The 27,584-nt window shown below is 41.2% G+C and overlaps 1 protein-coding gene across 1 annotated transcript in view; it reads right to left on the bottom strand.

Moving 5' to 3' along the window:
- Positions 1-7,094, bottom strand: part of PPTC7 (protein phosphatase targeting COQ7) — a 39,891-nt gene extending 32,797 nt beyond the window's left edge. Inside the window, exon 1 of the mRNA XM_055322846.1 lies at positions 6,564-7,094. Within this exon, the coding sequence (XP_055178821.1) occupies positions 6,564-6,786 (223 nt within the window). The 5' untranslated portion in view covers positions 6,787-7,094. The remainder of the gene's footprint in view (positions 1-6,563) is intronic.
- Positions 7,095-27,584: the final 20,490 nt, after the last annotated feature.

Here is a 27,584-nt window from a genome sequence, read left to right as displayed (position 1 = left end):
GTTCAGGGAACAGCTTCCTTTGATCCAGCGCTTTCTGCCCCCCAAAAAACCCCACCATAACCAGCTAACATATGCATTTTACCTTCTGCTACAATTTAAAACTTTTTTTTAATTTAAGACTTTTTAACAAAAATATATTTTCTAAAAAGTATAAACAGTAATTCAAAATTCAATTACTTGTTCTATAAAAAAGATTCATCCCAAATCCTTTAAAAAGATGAACACAGGGCAGCCCAGATGGCTCAGTGGTTTGGTGCCGCCTTCAGCCCAGGGTGTGATCCTGGAGACCCGGAATCGAGTCCCATGTCGGGCTCCCTGCCTGGAGCCTGCTTCTCCCTCGGCCTGTGTCTCTGCCTCTCTCTCTCTCTCTGTTTCTCTCATGAATAAATAAATAAAATCTTAAAAAAAAAAAAAAGATGAACACATTGAGAAAGGCTGAAAGTTAGGAAAATTGAAAACTAAGCTTGAGAATCTCTATATTAAAGACTGAACAAAGGAAAGTAGTTTTGACAATATAACAAATGAGGAAATAACTAAAAATAATGTGCCTTATAAGAGCCTTATAAAAAGTACAATATATCTTTATAGCAAAATGAGAAAAATATCAGAGAGCAAGAATTTAAAAAACAAACAGCAAAATTCTTCTATCCTTCAACCTTGTAATCTTACTACACAATGACGGAACACCCAGGAAAGTCAGACAGCAACTAGTCAAATCTGTGGTTTTTTTTTCTTTTTGGTCAATGGCTTCTTAAGCCCTTCTAAGAGTCCTAGAAAGCTCTTTTACTAAACCCACAACTCTCCATTTCCTTAATATTCCACAATTTTCTCTTGAAAGCACATAGACTATGCAAACAGGCATATTTAAAGTATTTATTAATCTTAGAACTTACATTTGATTGGTGCCTTTTAAAAAATATTTTCCCTTGGATAAAATAATTATATTACAAGTATATAAAAAATAATTATATAAACAACGATTATATTCCTCAAAAAGTTATAGTTACAATAAGCCCCAACAGTTCCATTTCTAGGTATATACCCAAGGGAATGAAAAATATATGCTCACACAAAAGCCTGTACCTGAATGTGTCACAGCAGGATTATTTACAACAGCTAAAAAGTGGAAACAACCCAATGTCCATTAACAGATGAATGGATAAACAAAATATGGTATATCCATACAATGGAATATTATTCAGCCATAAAAAGGAACACTAATACTTCAAACTATAATGTGGTTGGATCTTGAAACTATACTAAATGAAAAAAGGCAGAAAGACCACATTTTGTATGATTACATTTATATGAAATGTCCAGAAGAGGCAAATCCATAGTCAGCCTACACTTTCTGTTGCCAGGTGTTGAGGGAGGGGAGATTGAGGAATGACTGCTAAAGCATAGAGGGGTTTCTTTTGTGGTGATGAATATGCTCTGGAACTACTCAGTGATGGTAGTTGCACAACCCTGTGAATGTAGTAAATGCTACCAAATTTTTTTTTACTTCAAAAAGGAAATGTTATGGCAGATGAATTCTATTATCTCAGTTTTTAAAAATTCAATCAGGGTCATGTCTGCTGTAAAGAGATAGATCAGGCTAAAATTTCAGAAAATTATGACTATATAATAATGAGACTAGTTTCCTGACATGGTTTAAAATCTAGCTGAGGGAGCTCCAAAAATGTCTTCTTCGAAGGCTTAAATTAGCACACATGTACTCTCTTTCAAGGTTACTACTTTGTTACTAAAAGGATAACTTGCTTTCAGATACTGAGGTCCTATCAAATATATTAAAATTATCATGACTTGGAAAACATAAAATTCTACCTAATCTATTCACTTCCTAAATAAACTTTTGATCCTTACATTGCTCATGTAATCCTTATACCTCAAGATAACTACTTTTTTTTTTAAGATTTTATTTATTTATTCATGAGAGACCCAGAGACAGAGGCAGAGACAGAGGCAGAGGGAGAAGCAGGCTCCATGCAGGGAGCCCGACGTGGGACTCGATCCGGAGTCTCCAGGATCACACCCTGGGCGGAAGGTGGCGCTAAACTGCTGAGCCACCCAGGCGTCCCAAGACTACTTTTAAGATTGGCATTACTCACAAAAATACTTCAAAAATCCTAGCCACAATCAATATCATATTCAAAGACTAGAATATGAAATTGTTTTCACTTCTCTTTAAGGTTTCAAGTTAAATCAAGCTTCAATAAACATCCTGCAGTTATAAGAATTACTTTACAACTCTACTCAGAGGTCAAATTTTACATGGCATAGACCATGCTGTTATTTTTTAAAGAAGTGGTTTCAGTAAACTGTGGTTTAGTATGCAGGAGTTTTTGTTGCGTGTTAATTATGAGTCATAGTGTGAATATAGACGTTGTAAATACAAATACACACACCCTTAAGCGGGAAAAGCATTAGAAGAACAAACAGTACCTGAAGAGACTGGTTTTGATTTCACCTTTTTTTTTTTTTAATTTATTTATGACAGTCACACAGAGAGAGAGAGAGGCAGAGACATAGGCAGAGGGAGAAGCAGGCTCCATGCACCGGGAGCCCGACATGGGATTCAATCCCGGGTCTCCAGGATCGCGCCCCGGGCCAAAGGCAGGCGCCAAACCGCTGCGCCACCCAGGGATCCCGAATTCACCTATCTTATCGACAACTTAACTAGTGATACAAAGGAAAGTGGACTGTAATGGGCAGTCTTGGTGCTAGTCCTAGTTCTGCCATTAACTAGTGGAATAACATTAGCAAAATCATTTGACCCTCTGTAGGCCTCCATTTTTTCATTGGACTCCAAGGTTTCTAATTTTTGATTCTATTGTTAAGCAGCTTAGGGCAGTGGGAGGCCTAGTAATTACACTGGGCAGCTCTCATATTTTTGTGTACTTAGGCATCTATGCCATATAGAGTAATGAGAGAACTCAGGATTAAGCACAATGAAGAAAAAAGAAAAGTGCACACAGTTCATAGTTCCTGCTGGTATTGGTTTACTCCTGTTGGACCTAATAAAGAGAAATGACCTTTGCCAATTTTCCAGGGGATAGGATTGGTTCCTATGTCTCACCACACCCACCATAGTTGGTTTTTCCTAAAAGAAATCCAGTGGGGACTCTACAAAAATGTTGTAAAGCACCAAGTACTTTTAGTCACTGTATACTACTAAAACAGATGAATTCTAAATTAAAGAAATAAAACAGCTTTTCTAATACAAAAAGAAACAGCTTTTATTCCAGTCAAGGAGTTGCAGATGAGCACAGTGAGTTGCACATATATATAGCAACAAACAGTGTTAACCCAAAGAAAATGAATTAACCTGTAGTACTAGAAGGTTCAAAGCTCTGAGGTCCAACATATTATTCAACATAGTCTTTTAATGCTTTTCAGTTTACAACTCCAACTTCCAGAGAAAATACATTATTAAAGACTTGCTGAGATGCCTCACCTCCTTCATGGCAAGAAATAATCAGACCTACTTGTGATGAGACAGTATCAATAAAATACAAGTCACCATCACACAAACTGGCTTGTGGAAGCCAAAGATCAAATGAGGCCTACTCAGAAGCAGTTGCAGGTGGCACCCCAAGATGGCTTTCTGGAAGAGCTCCTCCAAAACAGGACAGTCCTAGAGAACCTCTCTCTCCTGATTTGTATACCAAACACACTCATACACTCATTCTCTCTTTCTCTCAAAATGGTTCTTTGTCAAGGCCAAAGACCATCCCTAGGTCACATAAGCAATGCCTGCCTGGTTATGCCTGGCAGCATTCCTTTTGGAGGGGTTACAGAGCTGCAGTTCCTGATCTAGTCCCTGTGGATGGACCTCTAAGTGGTACACAGATGTGGGGTCAGTGAAGTCCCTGAATGCCTACGCAAAATTTCTGTCTCTATGCACATTTTTCTGGAAAGAGAGCCCTTGGGCAGTCAAAAATCCTCAGAGGCCATGAACCAAGAAAAGTTAAGAACCACTGGTTTAGCACCAAATATAAAACAGGAGAAATATACTGAAGGTACCCATGTGAATAAGAAAGGAGGTAATGCCTGTTATTTCAGGTGGAAAAAAAAGAAAAAAAAGGATATGGTTGTTTCAAAACTTATGATCATTTAATGATCATAAGTCCCTAAGGGTCTGGTAGTCCACTCCCTTCATCCTCTAGCCTAGTTGAGGAAAAAGAGCTGAGAGGCTTTTGCCCAACACCACATACCACAGAGCCAGGCTGTAAAGCTGAGGGTCAAATTTGGCAGGGTTACTGCCAATATGGTACATTTATACTTTTTTCAAAAAGGGTTTGACCGGGGATCCCTGGGTGGCGCAGCGGTTTGGCGCCTGCCTTTGGCCCAGGGCGCAATCCTGGAGACCCGGGATCGAATCCCACGTCGGGCTCCCGATGCATGGAGCCTGCTTCTCCCTCTGCCTGTGTCTCTGCCTCTCTGTCTCTGTGACTATCATAAATTAAAATAAAAATTAAAAAAAAAAAGGGTTTGACCAAAATTCCCCATGTCCTTATAAATACCCCACTTCACTAAAAGGTAGCCTTCAAATATTTTAAAATTAAGGGGGCATGTGGGTGGCTCAGTCAGTTAAGCATCAGTTTTCAGCTGAGGTCATGATACCATGGTCCTGGGATGGAATCCCACATCCCCATATCGGGCTCCCTGCTTGGTGGGGAGCCTGCTTCTACCTCTGCCTGCTGCTCCCTCTGCTTGTCTGCTCTTTTTTGCTCTGTCAAATAAATAAAGGCTTAAAAAAACACTTTTTAAAAAAGATTTTATTTATTCATGAGAGAACCATAGAGAGAGGCAGAGACATAGACAGAGGGAGAAGCAGGCTCCTTGCAGGGAGCCCGATGTGGGACTCGATCCTGGGACCAGGGATCACGCCCTGAGCCAAAGGCAGACGCTCAACCACTGAGCCACCCAGGCGTCCCTTAAAACTTTTTAAAAAATTAAGCTTAAGCATAGAGATTTGACTCATTAAAATGTCCCCAAATCACCAATCAAACTGCAACTCTTTCACAAAAGCCAGCACACAGATTTATAAGGGTGAATGTTAGTGGTTCATTATCACCTATCCTGTTGTACTGACTGCAATCTGAAAAAGCAGCACAGGTCAGAAGCTCATTAAACGAAGCTTCTAAATGTAATGGAAAAAGACAGCTACTGACAGCCCTTTAAAAAAGATACTGAGTCAGGGTCAAGCTGACTTCAAAATGGATTTGTATGATTTCTATCTACAAGCTCCTTCACCTAAGGAATCCTCCCCCACCCTCTTAGAGTTAACATCAAGAGTCTTGCCTAGAAGCTAAATGATTTTTCAACACAGGTAATGGGGTCATTCGTAAATTAAACCGAGAACAACCTTTCCAGTACCATGTTCACAAACACTACAATGTAGTAGAAACAAAGATAATAGGCAGTTATTCTGAGATCAAATTAAAAAATAATGATTGTCATAAAAAGTTACAGGACCATTTGTTCCAATGCCAAACTGTGCCTCAGCCCATGAAATTTAAAGTAATCAAAAACGCAACCTTAACTGAGAACCGAAACCAAAGTGACATTTGAACCCAAGTTCAATGACAGCATGTCCTTCAATTTCAAAGAAAGTGCTTTACTCATTAAAGAAGATTTAATGACATATGATTCTATAGCATACACATTGTCTCCAAAGAGGTACATTATGATAAACTTTCTGATTGCTTGTGAATTATATTTAGCCCTTTTTATAAGCTCTTAACGCTAGTCTCCCAGCCTCAAAGGTGTAACAGGAATAGGCAGGCCTTTGGAAGCACCTGTAGCCTGAAAACGCTTTCGCCAATCCTCAAGGCTTTCTTGGCTGCAATTTGAAGAAGGTTCGACCATTCTATTTTGGGTCAAGGAGACTCCCTTCCACCCCAAGTGACCTCAAGTGGGCAAGAGCAGTTTGGGAAACTACACTGCGAGTGTTTTTTTTCACCAGGCCAGCGCCACCGCCTGCGAGACTCCGAAAAGGATGGAGACCCGGGCACCATCGAGGCGGCAAAAGAATGCGGCTGGGCTGTCTGGGGCTCTCGACAGTCAGTCCGCTCTGGATCCTGCAGCCTGTGGCCAGGCTGTGGCGTCAGGAGCACGCGAAGAGTCAGAGATCTCCGGGGCACGCTGAGGGAGGAGGCGGGGAGGGAACAGGAGCGAGGTTAGGAGTCTGCAGGTGTCTCCGGGGGAAGGGACGAGGTCGTCGGGACTGGCACTGCCAAGTGACTAACATGCGGTTTTGGACTCGGACAAACTGGTCACATTGTCAGGCTGTGTGACCTTGAGCACAGAGCTCGACCGCTCTGCAGCTCAATTTCCTCATCTCTAAAATGGGGGTTGTTCCAAAGGAAAACGCACCTTGGAACGCTTGGCACGGCGCCTGGCACATAGTAAGCGCTCCCTCCCTACAGCTACTACTGGCTCTCGGGCTCCTCTCACCGCCCGGAGGAACAGGGGAAGAACTCGTGAAGCCCCGAGCAGGGGAGTCTCCAGGAGGCGGATCCGGGGCTGGGGCGGGGGGCCCCGGGCCGGGGACTCACCGAGCACGTCTGCCGAGCGGTGCCGGGCCACGAAGCACGCGTCGTCCCCGTAGCACGCGCCCTTCTTGAGAAGGCCCTTACGGAAGTCTTTACCGAAGCCGCAGCCGGCCGTCACCAGCCCGTAGTCACCGCCGCCGCCACCACCGGCCCTGGGGTCGGTCTGCGAGAGGCCGCCGAGCACGGCGCGGGCCACCAGCCGCCCGTACGAGAGGACCGAGAACATCGCCGCCGCCGCCCCCCCGAGGAGGCGGGGGGCCCGGGGAGCAGGAGGACGCGGAGGCCCGGAGCCGGCTCTCTCCTCAGCCGCAGCAGCGCCGCTGCCGGGGCGCTCCTCAGGGCGGCGCACAGTCGCCGCCGCCGCCCCTGCCCGACGCGCGGGGCCTCGCACACGCTCCGCCGCGCGCACCGGAGCCAGAGCGAGGTCAGAGCCTGCGGCTCCTCCGCCTAAGCCCAACTGGGATCCCGGCTGCAGCTACCGCTGCCGCCGCCATCTTCCGCTCCACTAGCGTGTTCCGGGCCGCGCCGGTAGCACCGCCCCCTCCACGGCCCCGCCCACGGCCCCGCCCACGCGCGTTCCAAGCCACGCCCCCTCGGGCTCGGTGCCTTTTGCAGTCTCCGAGGCTGAGCTTGCGCAGAGGGTGTGGGCGCAATGTCTTCTGGGAGTTGTAGTCGCTGTTTACTTCACTGCCTAGCATCCAAGACCTAGGAGGATTCACCCAGACGCGGGACCTAAAATTAAATTATTGTGAATTACAGGTGGGCTGTTTGAAAGTTTCCTTCCTGTTTTAACCACATATTCTAAAGGCTATTGTTTTAAATAACGCCACCGTCCCTTCAAAGGAAAACCCAAAAGAAACCAGGGTCAAGTCATGTAGTATTACTCTGTAGTACATATATTAAGAAACTCAAGTACACATCTCTAGTGACATCTCCAGAATTTATATATTGGAGGGGTTTAGAGGCGGATATCTGGAAAGAAGAGCCGTCTTGTATATTATTTAGGAAGGTTCAAGGAAATATTACTCTCCATTTTAGACTGGGGGTGACCGGGTGACCAGGGGGATAGTGATAGAGATACAGAAATGGCCACTATAGATATGCCATATAGAAAGAAGTGTTTCAGCTTTGCAAATGGTTCTGCCAGTTTGGGAATAAAAAATTCCAGACCCCAAATTTCTTTGCCCCAAATCTTGATTTTTGGGGGGTCCACCTGTCTATGCCAGTCTTCTGACCTCTGGCTTGGATGCCCAGATAGGTTATGCAGTGCCAAGACTTGCAGAGATGAGGACCCTTCCTCTCTCCTTCCATAGCTGTCACCTCTTCGCTTCAGAAGGACAGCTCCTGGCAAGAAAAGTAGTTCTGGGATCCCTGGGTGGCACAGCGGTTTGGCGCCTGCCTTTGGCCCAGGGCATGATCCTGGAAGCCCCGGGATCGAATCCCACGTAGGGGATGGCTGCTTCTCCCTCTACCTCTCTCTGTGTGTGACTATCGTAGATTAAAAAAAAAAAATTTAAAAAAGGAAGAAAAGCAGTTCCCTTACTTTTTTTGTTAAGCTCTCAGTCCATCCCACAAAGACATCCACAGTAGCCTTCTCCAGATCTTTATTATTATTATTAACTCACTTTCTCTGAAATTAATTACTTTCTCTCCTAATTAATTTTTTCTCCTAAATAATTTAATGGGGAGTTTGTAGTCTAATGGAAAGATTAGTTCACCAAATACGTGTAATATGTTTGTATGCATGTATGAATGTACAGATTACATACCATACCTGGTGGGGCTATACATGTTCTAGCTACTGTGTATCTCTCCATCCCATTTGGTGCCATGTCCCCTTCAGTAACAGGGCTCTAGACATGCTCACAGATGCTTCAGGGCCTTTGCTCTTGCTCTTCCTTTTACTTACTAGAATGTAATTTTATTATCTCAGGGTCCTATATTATTTGTTGTTGTATCCCCAGAATGTATGGGCACACAGTAAATACTTAAAGTAAGTGGATGAGAGAATGAATAGTTCACTAGATCCTAAATTGCCCAAGGGCAAGAATCATTTGCCTTTGTATTATTAGAATCCAGCGTACTGCCTGGCACATAGTACAGGAGTTTGAAAATTGCATGTTGAATAAAAGAAGGAAAAACTGAATAGGAACCATAGATAATATTAAAAAATCATATTTATTGAATGAAGGATAGTTACAAATAAAAGAAAATTGAGAGTTTGAGGTAAGTGATCCAATTTGGAATAATTTTTAGTTTTATTAAAACCTAAATATTTGTCACCCCAAAGGATTGGTCCTTTTTTAGTTCGCTTTTGAGAGGAGTGTAGTTACTTGAGGATTCCCATTTCATTCTTCAAATGATTCTTTTTTATACCTTTCTTAATATAGCTAAAGTCCTGCCAAATTCACTCAAAGTACATTGTTCCGTTACTCTAATCACTGTCATCATTAAACACTTCCCTGTTTCACAGTGTGCCAAGTATTCTATAGGTTTCTGCCCTTAAGGGATTTCATAAAAATTGGACTGAATAAATGACTTTGCATAGTGAGTGGCGTTTTGTCAAATATGGAGACTAAGAAAAAGTTCATTTACTGGATAAAGGATGTGGCGATTCCAAGATGACACTCACACCTTGCTATTTTTTATGAGCCACAAGAATTGGAGCACGCCCAGAAGAGGGGGTGGAGCCTTGTGGATCCTCTGCTTGGCATTTATGTCTATGCCAGCTGTGCTAAAGGTTGTTCTTTCGGGCACACACCACTACCAAATTCCAGCCAGGCTGTCAGGTAATTCTACCCCAAGGACAAACTTTTTAAAATAGCATGTTAACCTCTATTCCTTGCCTCATCACACTTCTTCAGACTGCTCCTACCTTTCATTTTCAGGGCATATATTATCTAATTTCCGTGTCACTCACAAGAACCGGTCGGATGAGGTGAGCAGGAACATAGGATATGACTCTGAAGCTGGTAACCTCTGCTGCTCTGAGGGGGCTAGCTGTTTTCAGGTAAATGATACCGGTGCCTTGAGTTTCCTGCAAAATGAGTTGCTCACCAGAGCACCATGTGAACAGAATCCTTTCTTAAAGCTCCTTAGCAGTTTTTGGAAAGGAGAGGCGAGAGCTCCTCAGGTTTCCTTGAATCATTTATTCCAGAGATAGATCTGAAAAGTTTCACCATCGCGAGGGAAGTCAGAAAAGGGTACTTTAAAAAAAAAAAAAAAAAAAAAAAAAAAAAAAAAAACCTTCCCCTGCCCTTCCCTAGAAGCACAATTCACTTTTGACATTTTGGTAGATTTAAAAAGCCGTAAGAGTTTTCTTCCTTAACAGAAGTACATTCCTAGCACTTCAAAGATTCCTGGGAGGTCAATTGTCACTCTCAAAGGCGAACAAGTGGTGAAAATACCATCTGTGCTCCCAGGGCATCTCTGTGGCATTAGGAAAGAGCTTTGCACTGGAGTCACCCCCAGCTCCTAAAAAAAGAAAAAAAAAAATCCCTAATAAGATTTTTCTGCCAGAGTGGTATACTGATCTCTCCTCATTTATTTTTGCAAACCTATTCAAAAGGAGCCCTAATTAGTTTATGGCAACGTTTCACAACCCTGGCACTATTGACATTTGAGGCCAGGTAATTTTTTATTTGAGGGGATGTTCTGTGCATTGGAGGGAGCTTAGCAGCATCCCTGGCCTCTACCTACTAAGTAGGTGCCAGTAGCACACCTTACCCCTTAGGACAGCCAAAAATGTCTCCAGATATTGCTAAATGTCCCCTGGGGAACAAAATTGCCCCCAGTTTAGAACCACTGGGTGATAACAATGACATGCAAGTTAGCAAATACTTGATGAGCACTTGTTACATCTAAGGCTGTGGGATAAGGTTAAGAAAATGTTGGTGCCTTCATGGCAATCACAGTAGAGCAGGACAGTTAAAGGTAAGTAAATATATAGAAAAAATAAGCTTTATCGATTCAAATAAGAAAGGACCATGGGGAGAAGAAATGGGACCCATTGGGATGGGAGGACAGTCAGGGCACTTCACGAAGAGGTGACATTTGTAGGAGAGAGAGGTCTGAGGAAGAGGGTGATAGCCATTCCGAGCGGAAGAAATAGAAACTAAACAAATGCAGAGTGGGACTGGAGAAGAACAAGTAGTTCAGTGCATTTCAGCCTTAGAGTTTGAATGAGGAATAAAGAGAAATGGGGCTAAGGAAGTCGTTTAGGAACTATTTAGCCATAAAAAGGAGTGAAGTAGTGACACATATCTGGGCATGGATGACCCTCGGAAATATGACGCTAAAGTAAAGAAACCAGTCCCCAAAGACCATATGTTGAATGATTCTATATGAAATGTCTAGAATAGGCAAACTCATAGAGGCAGAAAGCAGATTGATGGTTGCCAGTGGCTGGGATGTGGGGGAATGGGAAGTGACTGTTAATGGGTGTGAAGTTTCTTTTTGGGGTAATGAAAATGTTCTGGAATTAGATAGTGGTGAATATACAAAAAAAATTGAACTGTACACTTTAAAGGGTAAATATTATGGTATGTGAATTACATCTTAGTTTATTTATTTTTTTAAAGATTTAATTATTCATCACACACACACACACACACACACACACACACACACACACACACACAGGCAGAGGAGGAAGCCGGCTCCATGCAGGGAGCCTGACGTGGGACTCAATCCCAGGTCTCTAGGATCACGCCCAGGCCGAAGGTGGCGCTAAACCACTGAGCCACCCGGGCTGCCTACATCTCAGTTTAAAAAATAGTTTAGGACCTACTGCAGAGGGCCTTATATACTAAGCTTACATATATTAAGCTGGAAGCACCAAGGGATCACCAAATGCTTTTAATATGCCAGTGACAATAATAAAGTAATAAATACTATTGAAATTATAATAAGATAATAAACAATAGTGATGAGAAGAACGAGTGTGAGAATAGACAGCATAGTTTGAGCACTTGCCATGTCCTTTACCTGTACCATCTGCTCTGACTACTAACCTGCGTGACTACCCAACAGTCCCAAGTGCTGCTTCCTTCATAGCACATTGGACTTAGTTATTTTGTTTATTGTTTGACTCCTCCCTGACTAAAATGTAAGATCTACAAGAGCAGGGGATTTTTGTCTTTTATTCACTACTTTACCTCAAGTCTCCAGAACAGTGTCTGGCTTGTACAAGTGCTAAATAAATCTAGTAAGTGAATGCTTTTAAATAAAAGAACTTAGGAGATCACATAGAACAACTTATTTTACAGCTGAAGAAAGGGAGCAAGTAACATGTTCATCCCATATGAAGTTAAAAGATGGAGCTGGGCTGAACTGGAGAGGTGTCCAGGAAGCTCTTGCAAAGCCCTTTTGAAGGAACTACCCATAGGCTATTCTTTTCATTGAACTTACCTTGCTTTGCATTGTATATGATGGTCATATACAATGATTCTAGAATCCATCCATCCCACCTAGAATCCATTCCCCCCATTTTCTGATAATAATATTTTGATTTTCCTTGGAGGTATAATCCAACACCCCCGTGGTTCATGCAGATTGGGTGGAACTGGACCAGAGGTGACATATGGCCCAGGTCTGACCAATCAGAGCATTGCATTCTCTTGGTCACAGTGATGGATCAGAGGGAAGGCATATGACCCAAGGTAGGCCAACAAAACTCCACTATGCAATTTTTCTGAAAGTATAAAAAGGAGAAATTCTCAGGGCGCCTGGGTGGTTCAGACAATTAAGTGTCTGCCTTCAGCTTAGGTCATGATCTTGGGATCCTAGGTTGTAGCCCGCATTGTGCTCCCTGCTCAGGGGGTGAGTCTGCTTCTCCCTCTCCCTCTGGGCTCTCTCTCCCTCTCTCAAAAGAAATAAAATCAGAAGAAAAAAAAAGGAGAAATTCTCACCAGGGTTTGTAAGCTGGTGGAATGCAAGCCTGGTCATTTTTGCCACTACTTGGGAAAAGCCTGAGAATAAAGGCAATACAAAGAGAAGCAGAATCTATAGATGGTAAGAAACAGGCCTGGTGACATTGAGCAAACCCCCAAATCCAGGTTTACCTGAAAAAGGAGCAGTCCCTGAACTCCTACTAATTCCCCATTTGCTTTAATCTGTTTGAGTTTGGTTTGCAATACTGTGAATCCTGACAAACACATCATGTGACCCAGGTACCATGGTTACATTTATTGAACCAAGAATAAGTCCCCAAACCAAAGAGCTGCAAGAAGGGAACTTATCCTCTGCTTATTCACATATAGGAGGAGGAGCTCTCACTCCTCACTAGAAAAACTAGTGAAAGAAAATTACTGAGCTCTTCCTTTTGTACCTCCATAGGCTAAGGAGTGATTGTCTGATTAGCACGCTTGGGAAGAGATGCTGAGCATGCTGCCCAGTCCCTTTTATTTTTTTTCTTTCTCGCTGTGGCCTGACTTTGGGTACTCATTTTTCCTCCTCCGTCTTGGGGAACCTGTCCCTATGAGGGAGGCTTGCAGTAATCCAGCCTGTATGATCAGGTGACTCAATGTAATCCAGAGGGGAAACTGAGATCATAAAGAAGCCATGATCACCAATCAGCTTTATCAGTAAAGCTGATACTTTTGAGCCCCAGCTGCCTGATTCATACATATATCTACTTCTCAGGGGTTTAGAATTTGGAAAGGTTGAGAACGGTCAATCAATGATTGCTTCATACACCCCCAACATGTTAATTTTCTCTTTAGAAAACTTTGAGAGGCAGGCATGAGGGCTGGCATTTGGGGGCTAAAATAGAACATGGAGATCAAGTTTCTGGTGCAGTCAGGGCTCTAGGCTCAAAGGTAATTGTGGGTCAAGTGGGTTTTGACCTGGGCAGTTTGTGACAGCTATAGTCATTTGGCAGGATTTTAACTGGCAGGGGCCTGAGTACAAGGGCCTCTTGAGCTGGCCTTGACCTAACCCCTGTGAGCACGGCTTTGACCTCAGCAGGTGGCAAGGACAGGGATTAGGTGATTGGGGGAAAAATCTTTTTGTCCCAGGAAAGGCTTTACCTTAAAGAGGGCAGAATTTTAGTCTCTAAACATTTTGCTTCCTGGACAGATTTTGCTTCTTGTAGTATGTCTTCCAACAAAGCTTTTAAAGTATAAAACAGCAATGGCAGCTAAATTATACAGGGTCAGCAGAGCTCTTTATGAGATTGTAGCTTCCTTGCAGTGTGAACACAGGGTGTAGGTGGATGCCACAGAGTTAACAGCCCAAAATCCATCCTTCTGTAGGTTGTTCTGAGCTTCCTTTGAGGCCATGAACCAGACCCATGGAGGGACTGATTTCTTCACATTTGGTTTGTCATTTGGCTGGTAAGGCTCATTTCACGACTGTGATCCCAGAATGGCTTTGATTTGTTAATTGCATTAACCATGGTAATGGCTTTGGATTTAGGGAGCTCCAGACTCTGACTTTACCTATAGAATGGGGGTAAAGGGGCACTTCGGTGGCTCAGTAGGTTGAGTGGCTGCCTTCAGCTCAGGTCATGATCCTGAGATGCTGGGATCCAGTCCCAAGTCAGGCTCCCTGTTCAGTGGGGAGTCTATTTCTCCCTCTTCCTTTGGTGTTCCCCCTGCTTGTGCTTTCTCTCACTCTCAAATAAATAAATAAAATCATAAAAAAAGAATGAATGGTGTATTTTATTAATGACAACAAATGAAAAAATAGGGCCCTTATTATATAGGAGATAATGTTTCTTTATGGGTTGAGTTAGAGAAAACTAATGAAAACCTAGCAGCTAAGAAGGCAGTTAATGAAGCTTATTGCCCAGAAGACTTTGTCTCTGGGAAACAGGTTTGCTGAGACTATCAGGGAGGGATGAAGTTGTTTTTAAAAATATGCTTCTGAAAAAAAAATATGCTTCTGTCATGCTACAGAACAGAACCAGTGGAAGGATGCAACACAAATGCGGGATTAGCTTTCTCCACTAGAAGGCAGGGATTTTTTTAAAGCTAGAACCATGGTCTTGGTAGACTGACCAGACAGATATGAAAGGGAAAGGCTCAGCTAGGCAGATATTAAGAGGAGGAAGAGACTCATGCATCTATGGAAACTTGAGAGGAAGTGAGGTAATATTACAGTTTAATGGAAAAAAATATTATTATTATTTTAAATGTTTATTCATTCATTTTAAAAAGAGAAAGAGAGAAAGGAAGACTGTAAGCAGGAGAGGGGCATAGAGAGAGGAAGAGAATCTCAAGAAGACTCCACACTGAGCATCGGGGCTCCGTTCAAAGACGCTGAAACCACCACCTGAGCTGAAACCAAGAGTTGGATGCTCAATAGACTGAGCCACCTAGGTGCCCCATTATTATTTTTAAAAATATTTTATTGTTAAGTAATCTGTACACCCAACATGAGACTCAAACCCACAACCTCAAGATCAAGAGTCACATGTTCCACCAACCTAGCTAGCCAAGTGCCCCAAGGGAAAAAAAAATTTTTTAAATGGTGTGAGGACATTGGTTATCTCTCTGGGAAAAATAAAAGCTAAACTAGACCCCTAACTCACACAGTATACTAGAGTAAATTCCAGGAGTCAAAAGCAAATCTTTAAAGTTTTCGGAAGGAAATACAGAATATTGGGTAAGAAATGATGGCTTCAGTAATTATAAAAATGTACACATTGTTAAGAAAAATTTTGACCAATTTGACTACATTAAAAGTTCCTCAAAATGAATCAAAGAACTATATATGAAAGCTAAAACTATAAAAGTTTTAGAAGAAAATATAGAAGAAAAGACATTGGATTGGCAGTGATTTTTGGCTATGACTCCAAAAGCACAGGCAACAGAAGAAAAAATAGATAAATCCTACTAAATCAAAATTTAAATTTCTGTTCATCAAAGATCATAATTAACAGAATGAAAAGGCAATCATGGAATGGGAGAAAATATATGCAAATGATATATCTAATAAGGAGTTAATATCCAGAATATATAAAGAACTCTCAAACTCAACAACAACAACAACAATAACACACACACTCACTCACACACACACACACAAAAGATAAAAAATGGGCTAAGGACTTGAAATTTCTAAGATACATGAATGACCAAGAAGTACAGGCAAAGATGCTCAACATCACTAATCATTAGGGATATAAAAATCAAAACCACAGAGATAGCACCTCACATACATTAGAATGGTTACTATAAAATAATTTTTATTTATAGTATTTTATTTATAATAATAATAATTATTATTATAGTAATAATAGCAAACTAGAAAATAAGATGTTACCAAGGATGTGGAGAAGTTGGAACACTTATGAACTGTTGGTTCATAACCCTTATGAACTGTTGGGAATGTGAACTGTTGTAGCTGCTATGGAAATTAGTATGACGGTTCCTCAGAAAGTAAATATAGAATTGCCATATGATCCAGCAATTCCATTTCTGGGCATATACCCAAAAGAACTTAAATGGTTATTTGTACATCCATGTTCATAGCTTTATTATTCACAATAGTCCAAAGGAGTAAGCAACAGAAGTGTTTAGCCGTGGATGAATAGATACACAAAATGTGGTCTAGCCATACAATGAAATATTAGCCTTAGAAAGGAAGGAAATTATGATACCTGCTTGAACATGGATGACTTTTCAAGATGTTATGCTAAGTAGGTATAAAGCCGGACACAAAATGATAAATACTATAGGATTCCACTTAAATGAGGTACTTAGAGTAGTCACATTTATAAAGATAGAAAAGAGAATGGTGGTTGCTGTGGACTGAAGAGTAGAGGGAATGGGGAGTTATTTTTTCATGTATATGGAGTTTCAATTTGCAAGATGTAAGAAATTCTAGAGATGGATGATGGTGATGGCTGCAGAGATGGGTGATGGTGATGGCTGCAGAGATGGGTGATGGTGATGGCTGCAATGTGAATGTACTTAGTGCCTCTAAACATATACTTAGAAAGGGCACCTTAAATTTTATGTTATGCATATTATACCACAGGTAACATTTTTAAAAGCTTCTGCACAACAAAAGGCATCATTAGAATATTTTTTTAAAAAAGGTAAGCCTGGGATCCCTGGGTGGCTCAGTGGTTTAGCACCTGCCTTTGGCTGGAGGCGCGATCCTGGAGTCCCGGGATTGAGTCCCACGTCAGGCTCCCAGCATGGAGCCTGCTTCTCCCTCCTCCTGTGTCTCTGCCTCTCTCTCTCTCTCTCTCTCTCTCTCTCATAAATAAATAAATAAATAAATAAATAAATAAATAAATAAATAAATCTTTAAAAAAAAAGATAAGCCAAAGATCAAGAGATTTGTAATGCATAAAGTCAAAAAAGGATTAGTATCCAGAGTACATAAAGAGTTTCTTCACATTAATAAAGAAAATAAACAAAATAGAAAAGTGAAAAAAAAAGAAAGAAAAATTACTAAAGAGGTGTTAAATTAATTAAACATGGAGGCCGTTAGAATGAGGTGGCTTAGTGCCCTAAGAACCTATATAAGCAAACTCAAAGCTAAGCCTAAGTCTGTAAATTCCTCAAGGTTAAGAAATTCAAACCCAAGGACAACCTGTCACAAACAGCCAAACTGCGCTCTTTCACATAAGGCAATCACTTTTAGGTACAACCAGTCAGGAGATTTCCTTGCTATGTTTCCTGGTTTTCTCTGGAAGTCTTGCTCCTAGCTCCTGTTAGTGGAGTTCCTCTAACCACTTCTGGTTTGGCACTGCCTGATTCAAATGGATTGTGTTAAGTAAAAGTAAACTCCTAAAATTTTTAATATGCCTCAAGTTCATCTTTTAACAAGGGCATTTCTGAAGAGAAATCCTAGTTGTCCAATACACATGTGAAGAGATAGCCGATCTCATTAGTGATCAGGTAAATGACTGCAGCGGGGAGGCTCCATTAAGGTGAGCATAGAAGGCCACTCTGAAAGATATTCTTTGATCTGAAACCTAAATGAAAAGTTGAGAAAAAACAGCCAACCATTCATAGTTCTGGAAGAGGGACATTCCAGGCAGAGGGAACAGCCAGTGCAAACCTGCTGGGCTGGGAATACGTTTGGTCATGTCTTAGCTTGGACTGCCATAACAAAATACCATAAACTGAGTGGCTTAAATAACAGACATTTATTTTCTCACAGTTCTGGAAGTCTGAGATCAGGGTGCCAGTGTGGTTAGGTACTCCTGAGGCCTCTCTTTTTGGTTTGCCTATGACATCATCCATAATCCCCATCCTTATGACCTCATTTAACTTTAATTATCTCCTAAAAGCCCTGTCTCCAATTACAGTCACACTGGGGATTAGGGCTTTAACATATGAATTTTGAGGGATGTCAACATTCAGTTTTTAATACCCTGGCGAAGAGCTTGTTTTAAAACAAGTAGATTGGAGAAGGCCAGGATTTCAGGACTAAAATGTGGAAGTGAAATCCTAGAGATCACCTGAGACTGGGTAAGATAAAACGAATCCTCCCATAATCTATTGTTTGGAAATATAAAGAATTGTCCCTTATTCGTGTCAAAGGGAATTGGGGAGAAATGATACGGGCTTTAAAAAAATACGTTGTCAAAAGCACAAAAACTCTGTCCCTACCACAGGGGGTTTCTCTCCTCTGAGTCTGGTAACAGATTGGACTGCAATTCCTAAATTCTTTCTTTGCTACCTTCCATGATAACACAGGGATCTAAGGTAATGGGTTTTAGTAACTTCTGGGGAACAACATAAGTATAACAAAAAACAATTTCAAAAGTTACAACATGACTCATTCAAACAGAGGATATACCCATGTGAAAAATTTATTCAACTTGTTAAAGAGGAAAGAGTGAGGCAGTAAAACTGGCTCAGAGAGCATTTTGAGAAGTAGGAAACTTAAATACAAAACTGGTTAATCTTTACAGGGTTATAAAAACTATAAGTTTCAGGGTTCTTTTTTTGTACTGGATAGAAATTTGAAACTCTACCAGACAAAAAAAAAAAACTGAGCCTTTAACCAATAGTAAATAGCTAGGCAAACAAAGGTATATTCCTTGGCTGACATATATAGTAAGGGACCAAATCTGGCCCTGCTGCTTATATTTGTAATAAAGTTTTATTGGAATACAGTCACAGCCACTTGTTTATATGTTGTCTGAGGCTGCCTTTGCTCTACGAGAGAGTGTTAAGACAACAGAGTTGAATCGTTGAGCATATAGCCTGAAAGCCTGAAATATTTACCATATGGACATTTACAGGAAGTTTCTAGACCCCTGCTAGAGAATTCATCCTAGGATGGGCTTGTCCAACAATGTCCTAGATAACATTGAAAGAACTATGCTGCCCTCTCTTGGTCTTATTTCCAAATTCTGGATAATTTTTCTTCAAAAGATGTATGGCTTAAAATTGGGGGCTGGGGGGTGCATTTTGAGAGTTGTTATCTCTGGCCTCTAATACTTAAGTCTTCCCATCCACCCACTCCAACACCCCAATACCCGTCTCTGCATTGGTGATTATCTCGATGCCCCTTAGCCTCCCAACCCTTTCTTTCCTTGGAGAGTGGAACTTATGAAAATCTTTAAGTGCAAGTAGGCCTGAAAAATTATTGGTAATAAATAATGTCCTTTACAGCATCATTTTCACTCAAGAGGACATTCTGTTTCTTTGTAGGACTCCAGTTAGGGCTTGTACCTCATGCTTGCTTATTCAGGGGGAAGATTTTCTGGAGGAAGGAATTTGGGGGAGGAAGGGTCCTCTTAAGCTTCTTTGAATTAAATTCCAGAGCTGTAGCAAATCATTAAGTTCTGAGAAGACAATGGGGGTATGTGCTTGACTACTGCTGTTTCCACGGTTCCTGGCACAGAGTAGGTACTCAGTAAATAGTTACTGACTAAATGATCAAAACAATGAAAGAATAAAAATAGAGGGTATATTTTCCCCTCAGGGTCAGCTTTGGCTGAGGAACAAAGTTTTGGTGATAAAGGTTGCCACCTGGAGGACAAAAATGAAACTGCAAGATTCAGAGCTGCTAAAGCCCTGTGGAGAATACAGTCAACTTCAGGACATCACCAGAGAATTAACTGTTATCCTTTGTCTTTTTTTTTTTAAGATTTTATTTATTTATTCATGAGAGACACAGAGAGAGAGGCAGAGAGATAGGCAGAGGGAGAAGCAGGATCCATGCAGGGAGCCCCATAGGGGACTTGATCCCAGAACTCCAGAATTACACCCTGGGCCAAAGGCAGACACTTAACTGCTGAGCCACCCAGGGATCCCTATTCTCCTTTACCTTTTGGCAGAATTAATTGATATCATTTTGTCCTTTCCTTTTTTTTTTTAAAGTAAGTTATGCCAAACATGGGGCTTGAACTCATGACCCAAAGATCAGGAGTCACATTCTCTACTGACTGAGCCTGCCAGGCACTCCATTTCGTCCTTTCCAATGAAGGAACCCTATACCCTTTCTTTAATAACGTTTTTAAAGTGCTTTGGAGTGCTTAATAAGTGTTCCATACCATGCCACACACACAATTTTGCAACCAGTCCCCTTATCATCCCCATTTTATAAGTGAGGAATCTGAGTGCAGAAAGCATGCCCAAGATTACACAGCTCACAAGTAGCAGAACCAGGGATCTGAACCCAAACACTGTGGGTGTACTTTTTACCATTCACTCTGCTACCTCTGTACTCCTGATATGGAAAATGTTTACATAAAGAAACCAGGTGGCTAGAACCCATGCACTTATCTCTGTGCTCTCCTGAAACACTACCTAACATGACAGAAGAAAAAGGTCTAAATTCTCACAAAGAGGTGATGTGATGACTGCTTGTGAGAGAGGTCAAATCCCTTTTGTAGACTAGAAAGTAGATGGAGGTTTAGCTCAATGGAGAAACCCTAGGTCTTACAGAAGGTCTTGCCAATGAGGAGCAAGTCAGTTGCAGCTGCAGAGCCCTAGAAGGGCTCAGGGATTGAAGATTCCAGGTGCCTGGGGTGAGAGATGGGATTGAAAGCAGACCATTAATTGTACCAGTAACATGTACTAGGAATCCAATAACATAACCTCAGATTCCCCTCCTGTGATACCTTGACTTGATCCTCGCAGAGGATTAGGTGTTTATTCTTTGGAGAACAACAAACAGAACAGCTCTAAGTTCAGAGATAGCATTTAGAGAAGAGTGGTGGCAACATGATAAAAACACAGGGATTAAATGAAAGCATGCAGCTAAAAAGAAATCTCCTATTTTTAAAATACCCATGTGTTCGGTGATAGTATTGGAATTGTTATTCTGAGACTTAGCACTGTGCTAAGTGTGTATTGTGGGGTAAATCAAGTAATAAATTATGTTGGAGTTATTGAGAACCAACCTTTATGGTGTGGGACAAAAGAAATACATATGCAAGATGAATATAGTTAGATAAAACCCCTCTAGTCTTGATTTTATTTTTATTTGTTTGTTTTTAAATATTTTATTTATTTATTCATGAGAGACACACACACAAAGAGAGAGAGAGAGAGGCAGAGACACAGGCTGAGGGAGAAGCAGGCTCCATGCAGGGAGCCTGACGTGGGACTCCATCCCGGGACTCCAGGATCAGGCCCTGGGCCGAAGGCAGGTGCTAAATTGCTGAGCCACCCAGGGATCCCCTATTTTTTGATTTTTAAAAAGATTTTTAGGTAATCTCTACATTCGACATGGGACTCAGACTTACAACCCGGAGATCAAGGGTCATAGGCACTACCAACTAAGCCAGACAGGTGCCTCATAGTCTTGATTTTAGTTGGAATCATCAGTATGAAAGCTTTTATCAGAAAAGTACCAAGTTAATAAGAGATGGAACTAGACTAGCCCAGACTGGTCTTGCTCTAAAATTTGTAAGTCTGCCTCCTTGGTGAGTCAGAGGTGGAGGGCCTCCTGGAAGAGGTAAAATCTGAAGGATAAGTAGGAGCAATAAATGGACATCTCTTCTGACCTCTGGCAGATCTGCTTATCATGACCCAGTAATTCTGGGCTGATCTGGAAAGATTTTGTTTCTGAAATGTCAAAACAGAGGGCCGGTCTGCAAATCATGGTGACTACTGGCCAACAGAAGTTACCAGGCAGGCAAATGATTTCCTTCAGTGTCATCCCTTTAAAAAAATTTTAAGGGACACCTGGGTGGCTTAGCGGTTGAGTGTCTGCCTTTGGCTCAGGGCATGATCCCAGAGTCCTGGGATTGAGTCTCACATTGCATTCCCTGCAAAGAGCCTGTTTCTCCTCCCTCTGCCTGTGTCTGCTTCTCTCTGTGTGTCTCTCATGAATAAATAAAATCTTTTTTAAAAAAGATTCATGACAGACACACAGAGAGAGGCAGAGACACAGGCAGAGGGAGGAAAAGCAGGCTCCCCACAGGGAGCCTGATGTGGGACTCGATCCTGGGACTCCAGGGCCACACCTTGAGCCAAAGTCAGACATTCAACCACTGAGCCACCCAGGAGTCCCCAGTAAATAAAATCTTAAAAAAAAAAAATTTTTTTTAAAGAAGACTGACATATATTTTCAATAATTCCTGAAAGTAAACACTTCTTTTTAAAAAAATATTTTATTTATTCATGAGAGACTGAGAGAGAGGCAGAGGGGGAAGCAGGCTCCATGCAGGAAGCCTGATGAGGGACTTGATCCCAGGACTCCAGGATCATGCCCTGAGCCACAGGCAGATGCTCAATGCTGAGCTACCCAGGCATCACTGAAAGTAAACACTTCTTATGGTATAATCATAGAAGCCTACAGTATTTGTTTGAATCTAATTTTTTTAGACTTGAAAATCTTCCCAACCTTTAAAATGTGCTTTCAAGTCTACTTTAAACAGTAGACATTGGGCAAAGCTGGGAGGAAGGAAGGATTTTTCCCTATTTTCCAATTGTTCTCCTTAATGGAATGTAAGAATGATGATTAAGAGGGGAAACATAGGGCAGCCAGGGTGGCTTAGCGGTTTGATGCCGCCTTCAGCCCAGGGTTTGATCCTGGAGATCGGGTCGGGCTCCCTGCATGGAGCCTGCTTCTCCCTCTGCCTGTGTCTCTGCCTCTCTCTCTCTCTGTGTTTCTCATGAATATATAAATAAAATCTTAAAAAAAAAAAAAAAAAGAGGGGAAACATAGGAGTGCCTTGGTGACGCTTAATGTGTCTGCATTTGGCCAGGTCATGATCCCCCAGGGTCAGACTCCCCACTGAGAAGGGAGTCTGCTTCTCCCTCTTCCACTCCCTTCACTGCTTTTCAAATAAACAAGCAAACAAACAAATAAAATCCTTTTTAAAAAGAGGAGTGGGGGCACCTGGGTGGGTCAGTCAGTTAAGCATCTGCCTTTTTTTTTTTTTTTTTTTTTTTTAAGCATCTGCCTTTGACTCAGGTCATGATCCCAGAGTCCTGGGATTGAGTCCTGTATCAGGCTCTCTGCTCAGCAGGGAGCCTGCTTCTCCCTCATTTCTCTGCCTCTTCTCTGGCTTGTGCGCTCCTCTATCTTGTGCTTACTCTCTATCTCAAAAAAATAAATAAAATCTTTTAAAAAAATTTTTAAAAAGAGGAGGAACATATGTCTTAAAATTTTTGGGGTTTTTTTTTTTGTTGTTGTTGTGTTCATTTAATTTAAAAATCAATTTATTTTTTAAGTAAGTTCTATGCCCAACATGGGGCTTGAACTCATAACCCTGAGAGCAGGAGTCACATGCTCCACCAACTGAGGCAACCAGGTACCTCAAAAAAAATCAATTTGATTTTAACTGAAAAGTAATACAGGCACAAGAGATTAAAGAGTGACTCTCTTTCCTTTCTCCTCCCCAGAAACTGTTAGAATTATCAGGTTATGTCCTAAAGAGAACATTTTATTTTATTATTATTTTTTAAAGATTTTATTCACTTATTCATGAGAGACATTGGGCGGTGGGGGGAGGGGGAGGCAGAGACACAGGCAGAGGGAGAAGCAGGCTCCATGCAGGGAACCTGACATGGGACTCGATCCCGGGACTCCAGGATCACACCCCGGGCCAAAGGCAGGCGCCAAACCACTGAGCCACCCAGGGATCCCTAAAGAGAACATTTTAAAAGGAAACTTTTAGGCCTGTTCATGATTTATGTTGGAAGGGATAGAAGTTAAAATATGACTAATATTTTATTATTCCATATAGTAAGAAACCGCCTTTGAGGGAGAATTTGTAGCTAGATTCAGATTGGAAGGACATTTATTCTTTCTTTTAAGGAATTCACAAATGATCTCAATCAAAAAGAGGTATCGGTTTGCTTGCATGTCCAAACAGACCTAGATAAAATAAATCTTTTTTCATCAGGCCATTTCCTCCCCTTAATAAATTGACCATAATGTAGAAATGGGGATTCTGGAGTTTGGGATTAGTGTCTATTCCATCCAGATTTTTCATAACTATGGCCGTGATAATTCTGAAGTTTCCAGGACATTCCAATTTTTTCACTGTCTTCATAACCACACACAGACTTGCCAGATCATGGGTCCTGATTTTGGGTAAGGAAAACGGGCTTTAACAGTGTGAGGTTGATGCTTTTGACATAGACTTACCCAATCTTGTGTTTACTTTTCTTTGGTCTCCAGATTCTTTCCAATAAATTTAGGTTAATAAAAGGTACATGCTTTGAAACAAGCTATGGCAGAAGTGACTGACCCCATGACAGGGCAAAATGAAGGAGGTTCAGGCCTTAAGAAGAGTTCACTAACAGGTTTCCAGTAAGGGCTGAATAAAAGCAGAACTACCTGCAGGTCCTGAGGACAATGATGAAAACATGTTTACTGCACAGAAATAAAAATAGAAGTGGGGGAGGAAAGAGCAGTGCCCCTCTGTGGCACCAAAGGGCCAACTCCCATTTTTTTGAGGCTCTTTGTTTACAGAAAAATTAAGAATTCATTTCTTCACTTGATATTTAGCAAATGGGCAGCCCGGGTGGCTCAGCGGTTTGGTGTCTGCCTTCGGCCCAGGGCATGATCCTGGAGACCCGGGATTGAGTCCCACGTCAGGCTGCCTGCATGGAGCCTGCTTCTCCCTCTGCCTGTGTCTCTGCCTCTCTCTCTCTCTCTCTGTGACTATCATAAATAAATAAAAAAAAAATTAAAAAAAAACAGGGCACCTGGGTGGCTCAGTCAGTTAAGCATCTGCCTTCAGCTCAGGTCACGATCTCAGGGTCCTAAAGATGAAGCCTGGCATCTGCGTCGAGCAGGGAGCCTACTTTTCCCACTCCCTCTGCCCCTCCCTGCTGCTGGTTCTCTCTCTAGCAAATAAATAAAACTTTAAAAAAAATCACAGAAACAGAAAATAGAAAGGTGGTTAGAAAAGGCTGGGAGGAAGAGCAGGGGGATTAGTATTTAGTGTTTTAAGAGAAAGAAGTTCTAGAGATCTATTGCACAACAATGTGAAAACACTCAACACTACTGAACTACACACTTAAAAATTATTGTGATGGGGGACACCGGGGTGGCTCAGTTTTTGAGCATCTGCCTTTGGCTCAAGTCACGATCCCGGGCTCCTCACAGGGAGCCTGCTTTTCCCTCTGCCTATGTCTCTGCCTCTCTCTCTCTGTCTCTCATGAATAAATAAATAAAATCGTTAAAAAATTATGATGGTAAGTTTAATGTCATGTATTTTTTACACAATAATAATAAAAAGGAAAGGATTGTTGACATAAGCAACATGGATAGATCTCAAAGGCATTAGGCTAAGTGAAAATCCAGGCTCAAATGGCTGCATACTGTATGATCCATTGATGTAACATTCTGGAGAAGGGAAAACCTTAGGGACAGAACATAGATCACTGTCCTAAAGGCCTGGGCTAGTGGGAGGGGTTTGGGGGCAGTAAAATTGTTCTATATCTTGATCGCTTCTCGGCCTTTTGGCTAAGATCAAGTGTTCTATATCTTGACTGTAATTGTGGTGGCATGATTGTATGTGTTTGTTAAAACTCATAAAACTATACCAAAAAAGCTGTACATTGATGCATAAGAAAAACCTGTATGGCAAAAACTGTACACAAATTTATACTGTATATAAACTATCCCTCATGAAACTGACTAAAAAGAAATATGGAGTAAGTATGGCAAAATGTCAAATCTGATCATAGTACAGTGTTCAGTGGTGTTCTTTTTAGTAACTTTCATTGTGATTGAAATGTTTCAATATGCAAATGATAAAACCAAAAGTGATTCTTAAAAAATCCAACTAGTTTATTGGAACTGCAGTATGGTCTATTAATAGGATGCAGGTTTAAAGTTGTCTGGCAAACAAGGAATTCTTATTTCATTCTTGCGAGTGTCTGTGACTATATTTATTACTTCATTTCAGAAAAGGTCAAACTTGTAAATTTGGGAACTTCCAAGAATGTGAAGTCTGCTCAAATAGTCTTCCTGTCCCAATAATGTTTCAGAACAAGAATAGTGCCTGGTGGTTGACTGGGCACATGAATGGGAAGAGGAGAGAAGCTGAGGATTATCTTCTTTTCTCCTGGGTGTTGATTTAGAAATCAATTACTGGACTGCTCACTTCAGTCAAAATGGTAGTCAATCCTTTATTCTCACACAACCTTGATCTCTTTGTAGTGCTAAGCAATTCCTTTAGAAACTTGATGGTTCTGCCTCCCTATCTATAAAATATTTGGCTAAGTTGAATAAAGATAGGAAAAACTGGATACCTAATTATAGACAGGTTAGAAACAAGTTCACCCCAAACCACACCAAAGACCAAGACAGTGGTTAATGCTGCCTTAGAAAGTCAGCCTTAGCTATTTTTCCACCTAGCCACTCCTGTCTTTGGATTTTTAGGCTCCTCATATAAGGCAGCTTCCAAATGCAGAATTCCAAAAAGCTGAATTGTCTTTATTCCTCCCAACGTTGGCACAGGCTGTAAGGAATTGAAATCGCCAATAATCCTAGAGAAACAGATGGACATTTTTAATCACAAACGTTTATGCACAACTGAAATGATGCAGTTTTAGATAAGATATGGAAATTGATATTGGTTTTCCTTGTGTCCTTCCATCCTAATGAGGGAATCTAACAAGGGCAGGGCAGAAAAAAGGGAGAAAGATGAAAAAAGCCTGGCAGAAGTGGTCACCTGTGAAGTGAAAAGTTTCAATATTCCCAAGATTTGCAAAATGGATCTGAGTTAATGTAGCCCTCATTTCAACTTTGCAGGATGTCATAAAATTACCTTTGGGCAACCTACCAAGTGTTTGAGATTGGACAAAAAGGGTGGTGAGATGATTTCCCAAACCATAAAATGAAAATGTGAGTCAAAGGACTCTTCGTCAAAGTTTAATCCAACAGCCTAATTTCAAAACAGAAAACAAGACAAAGAGATTCACAGATATCAAGGAATAGAAAAGGAAGTAGTACCTGGAAGTAAAGAGAAGGTTTATAAAAACAATAAATCCTGGATTTAGAAGTCACGAAATAAAGGTTTGGGAAATACAGTTTTGTTTGTTTTTTAAGGGAAGCATTACATCAGCTGTTAAAAATGGTCCAGAATTACAGTCAGATGTTAAAGCAATCCTTTGTAGAAAAAAAAAAAAAAAGGAACTATCTGTAGTACACCTTTGATCCAATTATATTTTTCTACGCTTTGTCAGGTATGCCAGAGAAAGGTTTGCTCAAGCTGCCACTTTGATGATTTAGCTTTGCTATATAAATAAGTATATGTATGTTTTGGCATTTTTTTCTGAATTGGTAAATGTGTTTCTTGAGTAAATACCATGACATTTCGATTTGACATTTGCTTCTGAATTGTAAGGAGATTAAGTGTCAAAGATAGCTAGCATCCCTCCATGGGGTACCTTTATAAATAAGCCAATGTAGATCGGAGGCGCTTTCCTAACTTGTGGTCCCCAGGTCATTTTAGAGAGTCATATACAGGTTTGGGTTGTTTTTTTTTTTTTTTTTCCTTTAAAACGTATATATCATTCTACTTGATTTTCGTCAATTTTTTGTTTGTAAAAGAAACTTGTGTTCATTTGTCCCCCTTATCACAGCAGGGTGAATAGAAGTTCTCTGACGACCTCCTTAGATCTGGCCATCTAAAAC

This window comes from Nyctereutes procyonoides, unplaced genomic scaffold, assembly GCF_905146905.1.
Source record: "Nyctereutes procyonoides isolate TBG_1078 unplaced genomic scaffold, NYPRO_anot_genome, whole genome shotgun sequence".
Classification (NCBI taxonomy): domain Eukaryota; kingdom Metazoa; phylum Chordata; class Mammalia; order Carnivora; family Canidae; genus Nyctereutes; species Nyctereutes procyonoides.
The sequence above is the reverse complement of the archived record's forward strand: the minus strand, read 5'-3'. Positions and strand labels throughout refer to the sequence as shown.